This window comes from Cornus florida, unplaced genomic scaffold (genome assembly GCF_030987335.1).
Source record: "Cornus florida cultivar Cherokee Brave unplaced genomic scaffold, ASM3098733v1 CherokeeBrave_3.0.0_Hap2_Chr02, whole genome shotgun sequence".
NCBI classification, from domain to species: domain Eukaryota; kingdom Viridiplantae; phylum Streptophyta; class Magnoliopsida; order Cornales; family Cornaceae; genus Cornus; species Cornus florida.
In genome coordinates, this window is record NW_026775572.1 from 7,774,927 (window position 1) to 7,783,931 (window position 9,005).

Consider the following 9,005-nt stretch of genomic DNA (forward strand, 5'->3'; position numbering starts at 1 on the left):
TTTTAATTGAAGAACTATTAAATTATGTTCTGTCAATTACATGGAGGTTATTCTGGATTTTAAATTGATGAACTGCTTTATCTGTTTTATCAATTATTGGATTGATTGTGGATTATATGCGCCAGTATGGGATGATGGCATATTAGGTACGGATTAGATCAAAACGCTAATTCCTACATATTCTGGATTTTAATTGTTGAACTACTTTACTTGTTCTATCAATTATATGGATTTTGTGGATCATATGCACCGGTATGGGACGGTGGCATATTAGGTTTGGATTAGATCAAAAGGCTAACTCCTATCTATTATGGATTTAGGAAATGGATTTAATTATAACATTTAAATCCTAATTAAATGTCGTGTCTTGGCAACGAACAGTTGAGTGGCACTTCATTGGTTTTGGATGGAATTTATATATATATATTTATGGTACCTCGATATGAGCTTGAGTCTCAGGATCAACGGTTAGGGAGTGTATATGCATTGGGATGCATAGCTGGCTATAATGATTTGAGGTGTACCCTGCTAGGTCTAGGTACTCATGTCCACTCCAGGTGATTTTTGCATGATGCCTACTAGTTAGGTTGAAACTGGCCTGTAGTCTAGTAAGAGTCCTGTAGTGTGGATATATATATATATATATATATATATATATATATATATATATATATATTTACGGACTATATAGATATTATTGAGTTATCTATGATGTATCTGCGTATCGGGTCTTTGCTTGGACTATAGTAGAGTAGAACTTGGATGTGGGTCCGACCCACCTTCATTTTTCAGGTATTCATCAGGAGTAGGGATTGTTCGTGCTGAGCAGGGATCGTTTACATCATTCTTCCAGATTGTCTACACAGGAATTTCTTTGTGATTTTTGTATCTAGTTGTAGATTGTTGATTATTTTGTTTTCCCAGGGGTCCATAGTGTATAGATTCCTGAGTTGTACAAGTTGGAGGATTATGTGTTTCAGAATGATTTATTTATAATAATTTATTCTGAGGATTTCGTTATTGGATTATCGATTTAGTTTTCTTTCAGCCATTTTAATTATTCCTGTTTATCATATTTGTATTATTCTGTGTTCGATTATTGCCATTTGTTTTGATATCCTCAGGTATTCGGGTGTGGGTCAGGCCAACATGCATCCGAAAATCTGGGGGTATCACACCACCTGTCCAGCTGTTGCGTTAATTAGACTCCAAGCGTCGTCGATCGGCGGCGAGGAGACTTGAGAAGGATCTTTTGGGCTTCCATTGCTAGACCAGTTTCCGATTCCACTGGGAGTCGATTGAGGTGATCAGGACAAGACCCATGTCTTTTAAGTTAACATAAACACCGAATCAGAACAAATTCTCATGAAATTCATGACAAAAACAAGCAAAATCAAAGATTATATCATCACACCTCGATATTTTGGGGACGAGAAGTGTTTTTCTGAGTTTCTTACAGAGTGGCCCAAGTCAACTGACGAGTTAGCGCGGCGAGACGATTACCAAGCATAAGGGAAATAGTTAACTATATATAAGTGACGGAAACTATTTATTTTCTGATACAGTATGCATACCAATCCATTACAAGAACCAATTATTTTCAACCATTCACCATAAGGCTCTGTATCCAAAATATCAATAATCTTCAGTGCTTCAATATCATTAATGATGGTTTCCTTGGTTGGTTCTAGATTTATGGAATGGAGATGATTACCAAGCAGAGGGGAAATAGTTAGTAGCCTCTAGTCTTCACTTCCCTCGGCAACCACCAAAATGAAAAAGAAGAAGGGCCAAGCCTTTTTTAGTCATTTCTGTTGCTAATGGCATTTTAGTCTAATTTTTATAAATAGGAATTATTTGCACAAATGTCATAATTTATGGGTGTTTTTTGCACACCTTTTTAAGTAGGGGGTAAAATTGCTATAAAAAGTATATTTCAGGGGTGTTTCTTGCACTTACCCCTAATAAAAACCAATGTGACATTTTTTTTGCATCTGTAAAAGTATTCCACAGAATTAAAAATTGTTTGAAGCCTAAAGTCGTTTATTTGAACTCTCACAACTATGGGAGATTGCTTCTTTAGGGCATCTGTTATTTTGGATAATATATAATTGAGCAGAAAGCCCAAGTGATCGGTGTGGGTATCTCAACATCATATTTTTTGCTCCATTCTCCCATCAAAATAGTGGGCAAATGTGAAAATAATGGTATTAGGGTTGCAATTCGAGCGGGTTGAGCGGGCTTGGCATTTATCTCGGGTTAGGCCCATATAGAAAATCTTAAGCCCAAGCCCTGCCCAAACCCAGCCTGAGCCCGAGCCGAGTTGCCCAAACCTAACCCATACGTAATTTGTCCAGCCTGAACCCGCACTAAGCCCACCTCAGAAGAATTTGTGTGTAAAAAATAAATCAATTAATGATTCACCCGAAACCTTAAGCATAAATTGAAAGCACGCTACTAATTTGGCTACTACACTTTTGTGACTTAAATATAATTATAAATATATATAATATTTTCGAGCTCGGGTTCGGCTTCGGGTTTCATCCATACGAACCCAAGCCCAGTCTGAATTGAATTCGCATTCAAAATATATAGCTCAGACCTAAACCGAAATTAGAAAAACATTACCCAAACCTACAAAATTTTGGACTGGGCCCGGGTTATTTCGAGTTGGACCTGTCCGAGTTACAGCCCTAAGTGGAATGTATGACACCATTGAAATGCGCGGAGTGAATGATATGGAAACAAAATGATTGGCCAACATAAAAAAAAAAAAAAATGGAGATAATAGTAGAAGATATAAAAAAAAACGAAGGTAATAATAAAAGATATAATATCATTGAGTCTATTAAAATATTCACAGGCCCTGAATATCCAAATAAAATGGATAAATTGTGTCATTACAATTGCTCACACTCTATTTCTCAAAAGTGGAGAGACTTAAAAGTGTTGAAGTTTTTCCCGTGCCTTTAAAAAGTGAAAGCCAAAGATGCCCGCTAAAACTTACCATGAGATAAAGTAATTAAAAATAATTTAACTTTTTTTAACTATATATAGTGTATAATAAAAATAATTTTTATATGAATAAAGGCAAGAATGATTATGAGAGTGGTGACATATGAAATCAAATATATATGTATATATTATTGTGCTTATTTTTCCAGAAGTCAAATTATAATAATGTACATAAATGCGTGAAATTAGAGACTGAGGCCAAAAGTCAAGTTGATATTATTGCACTTATATATATATATATAAACGCATTTTGTTTTTGAATTTTTGTTTTAATTCGGAATAAATAAGTGTCTTATTACATGATGTTTTGAATAATAATAAAAAGTATGTTTGGTAACATTCATTTGTTATAAGATTTGTAAAAGCAAAAATATGAAAATATGTGTTGATAAAAAATTATTGCAATTTTGAAAAAAATAAAAAAATAATAGTTATTTTTAAAATATCATTTAAGAGTTTTTCAATTAACCATACATACCACTATGTCCGAAAGAGAATTTCACCACGGTATATAGGAAAATGCTATAATTTAGGATTTTTAATTTATGAGTTTATCTTGAATTATGTGGCTGTTTATTTGTAACTTATTTGGCCGTGTGTTTTAAAAGCAAATTTTTTAATATAAAAAGAATCTTAATATAGGAAAGAAAATAAAATAGCAAACTTATTATCATAGAATCTAAACCTTAATATAACATAATAACTTAAAATTCAATTATAACCATCTTCATTTGGGACACTCTTTCTACTAAATTTTCAAAAAATTAAAATTAAAAATTACAATTTTACCATAAATGAATGATCTCTTTCTTGTAAATAAGAATCATAATTTACATAACTCAGTTAAAACTTTTTATAATTGTATTTTGATTTGGTATTTTTTTTATTAATTACTATTAATTTTTTTTAAAAAAATACCCAACAAAGATATCGAATAGTTGAAAAATATAGAGAGGGTAGAGAAAAATAAATTAAATATATAGAGAGAAACCTACTGTAATTATTCGTTATTTCATTTTATGCTAAAATATGAAACACAAATGTATAAAAGAATAAAAGTGTAATATGTATTGAAATATAGAACATTAGTAATATCTTTTTAGCTATGGCATTCAAGACCGCATCTCTAATTTTAATTGTAGATGTGTAACACTAACCAAATATACTGCTTGAATTATGGGAATGGTTCCACTCCAACAAAATTGATCTTCAAGTATTTAATCCTATGACTTTTAAGGCGCCATATCAACAATTTAATTAACTAATGAATATGATATCATTTGACTAAAAACGCCAATCATTTGACTAAAAACGTCATTAGGTTAGGCTTCCTTTTTTGGATTTTCCTCATTATCATCATCTTTATCTACTGCAATTGAAGATTTGGAAGATTTTACGTATTTTTCTGAGTTAAGAAAGTATTTTAAGATCTCAATACATCAAATAACTTAAAAGTGATTTGAATTTCTTTTATCTTCCAGAATTTTATCTCACTGCAACATCTAGATTAGCTAAATCATATATATAATATCACCTATTCATTGAAATCTATATTCTTATTCACAAATTCAAAAAAAAAAAAAAAAATTAAATAATTTGGATGAGAAAGAACCGTAAGGTACGTTTTTAAATAAAATTGATAAAAATAAATAAATAAATAAAATAACGACTCATCGAGTTTATTGGTTTTACCAACATCATCCATGATAAATGGATAAAATGGCCCAATGTTTTTTCGATGTTATCCCTAACTGTATAGATAAAAAAATAAAAAATAAAAAATAAAAAAAAATAAAAAACCAAATGAACTATGTATAGGATAAGTACAAACAAAAACCAACTACTGAGGAAATCAACCAGCGCCCCTCGTTTTGTCTGAAAATTATTGTACTACCTGATTAGATTAATAAGTATTAACTTCCAAAAATAAAAATAAATAAATAAATAAATAAGTGCGTGTTCGTTTTTACAGGAAAAATTAATTAAAAAAAACTCTTGGGATCTTCACAATACCCACTAAAACAGTCTGCAAAATTTCATTTGCATTCACATTTGGCTTAAACCTAACGACTTCAGTTTTGCTTTTCCCATTAGTCAACTCAGCTTCATCCTCATGAATCCATGCCCATTGGAGATGATGAAGTTACTTTAAATAACCCTAGATCTTTCATCAACTGAAAATTAACAAGCAGATATCCCAAAAATCGTTTGAATATTATCCATACATAAAAAAATATTTAAAAAAAAAAAACCGCAGGAAATTAATGATGGGGATTAGATGTAACATTAAAAAGACACAGAATTCTTACTTCAACATTTATCTTATATATGAAAAAATAATTTTATTTTATAATACGGTCATCAAAACGGAGGTGTTATCCAATTCAATACTACCCAGGCATAAGGGATCAAACTTGGATAATAACATTTCAATTGTTGTTGCTATTCAGTAGCTTTCTTACCTACCATCGAAACCCATTAGTGCACACCACCCTTCCTTTCATTTATCCATCAATCTACTACGTTCAAAAGCTTTCAATGAACTAGCTTACAAAATTAAATAAAAATAAATACTAAGAGATAGAGATAGAGATAGAGATAGAGATAGAGACACACAGATTATGGGAATTAAACAAAATGACTAATTAGCTAGTGATATTAATTAATTTTCCTACAATCTCAAAAGTTAGCATCAAATACATGATTCATCCTCCGAATCAAATTCCACACATCCAAAAACCGAAGGATTTGAAGTTAAAAAAAGAAAAGGCCAACACAAATTGATCATATGACATATGCTATATATATATATATATAGATAGATAGATAGAAAAAGTTGTGATCTTCTTCTATATATGCTAGTCCTCAAAGCCAGTCTGCTTCCAAATAGCATTTCTGACCCTACTCAGGTCTCTCCCTTTGAGAGTTCTTCCAATACCTTCATGCACAGAGAATGAGGCACCTCTGGTCCTCGCTAGATATTCATGAGGAGGCATCCTATCATCTTGATCATCATCATCACTGTCTTCAACATTGTCTTCACCCTCTCTCCTCTGCTGCTTATCGTACTCGTCGCGGAGGATCTTCGACCAATCCGGTACGTTCACCGGCAATGATGCCGCGGTGGCTGTGGCTCTCCGATCACCGCTACCCATCCTTCTGACCGGTTTCTTTGAGGAACGTGAATTGGGTATTGATTTTTTGACTTCTGATGATGGAAAGACTTGATCATTTGATGGGCTCCAAACGTCGGCTTCTTCGAATTCGAATGGATCGGTGGTGGGAGTGATAGAATTCTCTCTCTCCACTCCAACATACATGTAATTTGGTCTCTCGAGGTAGTTCTTTCTTGTTGCCATTGGAGAGAAAAAACAATGATAGTAGGAGCAATGGGTTGACGTGTGTGTTTATTGACTTGCTCTCTTAAGTCTCTCTACCTATACCTCTCTACCTATTATATTCGCTATTTTGTTGATTGCTATTGCTTTATATAATGGATGGCAGTATAATGGATAAGTTCGGTCTCAGTTCGTACCACCAACAAAGTTTACAATAAGTGAATAACCCCATTTAATTATTAAGAAAGGGAAAGATATAAAGAGGACGCCCACATGTGTATACCGTAAACCCTCAACGACCAACATATTAATTTTTGATGTTGGAGATGTTAACTGTAGTCGCAAGACTCACAACACTATAATATTAGTCTTTAACAATTTTTTATTTTTAGAAAATTAAAAACATAAAACTGTATAAAAAAAATTCTATTTTATTCAGTTTTTTAAAAACTCAGTTTCAGAAAATTAAAAACATAAAACTGTATAAAAAAATTCTACTTTATTCAGTTTTCTGAAAACTCGATTATAAAAAAATCTGTTTTCATAAAACTATATTATATTTTATTAATCTATGAAAACTGTTTTCTATTCTCTAAATCCTTAAAAAACTGTTTTCAGAATTACAAGCCAAACAAACTTTAAGTTTTATTGTGAGATTCACAAAATTAAAGAACTTATATTGCATATGCGTGGCACAATTCTTTCCATATAATATTAATAGAATAGTTTTACTTGTACGCTATCAATTTAAAATTTAAAATTTAAGAACTCAAATTTATATTATTACTATTCACTTTGGAAAGTAAAGCATATGCTACTGAATTATACCACTTGTTATTTTGATTTCAACCTTTTAAAACTTAAAATTGACGTGAAAAAGCTGTCATAATGGTAGGTATACGTATGTTACTCATGTGTTTTGGAAAGAAAAAAAAAGTTACAAGTGGACCACTGAACGAACTCATGCTTCATCATCAAGATTGATTGCACAACGTCGTGAAAAGTGTGGCGGGTCAAGTGAGAATGTTGTCATGATAAATTTACCATGTGTGTGTGAAATGAAAGATAATTGAGTGAATACACTTGATTTTCAAATTCCTAATCAGCGTACGTATTAGAAAATGACCACCATAAAGAAATGGAGATGCTCTCACGTTGGAATTGCTCAAAACCAAAACCAACCAATTATAAAGGAACTCGTTGAGTTACAAAACTTACAATAGATAAAGTTAAATTATTATTATTATTTATTACTCGCTTTTTGAATTTATAATTATTAGATAAATAGTACAGTATAAATAATATTTTTAATCAAAAACTTACAAAATTAAAAGAAAATCCAACTCACACCTAAATATTAAATTTAATTGTCTAGTACTTACTACTTAGGGACTCCCCTTCCACTAACTTTATTGGCGCCACTGGAAGCAAATTATTTTTATTTTGATGGTAAAGGAATAAATAATTGTAAAAGAAATGATAGTAGATAGCGTAGGGTTTATCCATTAAAAACTCGTTGATACGTGGACCAATAGGAGCTCTCGCTATAGCCTACGCGTATTTATTGGTCCTCATGAAGGTTCGATTCGACACGCTTTCTTTTTGTACAGACTCTTAAGTCTCTTTTATTATTACTACGAACTGCAATATTCAATAGTAGGTGGTCCCCACTGCCCATCACCGTCCGGTCAGGATCGGAATGTCTTATCGCGACACGTCATGTACGTCCATTTTTCTTCATGTGTATCGTTCTTTGTCTCGACGTGATATTTTTACTCCCTCATCCTGAAATTATCCAGTGTGCCTCACACAGTTGCAACTGTTTTTTATTTTTATTATTTATTTTTATGGATTATGGTGGTGTTGGTCTAACTGAATTCTCTCTCCTTTTTGTGTATTTACAGGCATTCATTTAATTGATACAAAAATTGCACTTCACTAGCTATTTTATTTAAATTAATGTCTTGGATATATTTAAAGAGAAAAAATAATAAAAATAATCCAAATATTATTATTAATAGATAAGACATTGATACATGTATCGAGATAGAAAAATTTACATATTTTACCTAACATAAAAAATTCACATGTCTTACATGCATCAAATAATTATCAAAATTATTTTCAGTGATTTCATGGAAATTCAAACATTCCAGTACCTCTCAAAATGTTAAGTGAGTGCTTTGTCTCGACGTGATATTTTTAGTCTCTCATCCTGGAATTATTCAGTGTGCCTCACACAGTTGCAACTGTTTTTTATTTTTATTATTTATTTTTTTGGATTATGGTGGTGTTCGTCTAACTGAATTCTCTCCCATAGTTTTTCCTTTTTGTGTATTTACAGGCATTCATTTAATTGATACAAAAATTGCACTTCACTAGCTATTTTATTTAAATTAATGTCTTGGATATATTTAAAGAGAAAAAATAATAAAAATAATCCAAATATTATTATTCATAGATAAGACATTGATACATGTATCGAGATAGAAAAGTTTACATATTTTACCTAACATAAAAAATTCACATGTCTTACATGCATTAAATAATTATCAAAATTATTTTCAGTAATTTCATGGAAATTCAAACATTCCAGTACCTCTCAAAATGCTAAGTGAGTGCTTTGTCTCGACGTGATATTTTTACTCTCTC

At 31.4% G+C, this 9,005-nt stretch overlaps 1 protein-coding gene across 1 annotated transcript; it reads right to left on the reverse strand.

The window, feature by feature from the left end:
- Positions 1-5,634: 5,634 nt before the first annotated feature.
- Positions 5,635-6,485, reverse strand: LOC132293419 (protein S40-4-like). The gene has a single exon (XM_059790897.1). The coding sequence runs from the start codon at positions 6,372-6,374 to the stop codon at positions 5,874-5,876; it is 501 nt and encodes a 166-aa protein (XP_059646880.1). The 5' UTR covers positions 6,375-6,485; the 3' UTR covers positions 5,635-5,873.
- Between the last annotated feature and the right edge of the window lie 2,520 nt (positions 6,486-9,005).

Coding starts and splice junctions, on each gene's coding strand:
- LOC132293419 (XM_059790897.1), bottom strand. CDS start 6,374: ATGGCAACAAGAAAGAACTACCTCGAGAGACCAAATTACATGTATGTT.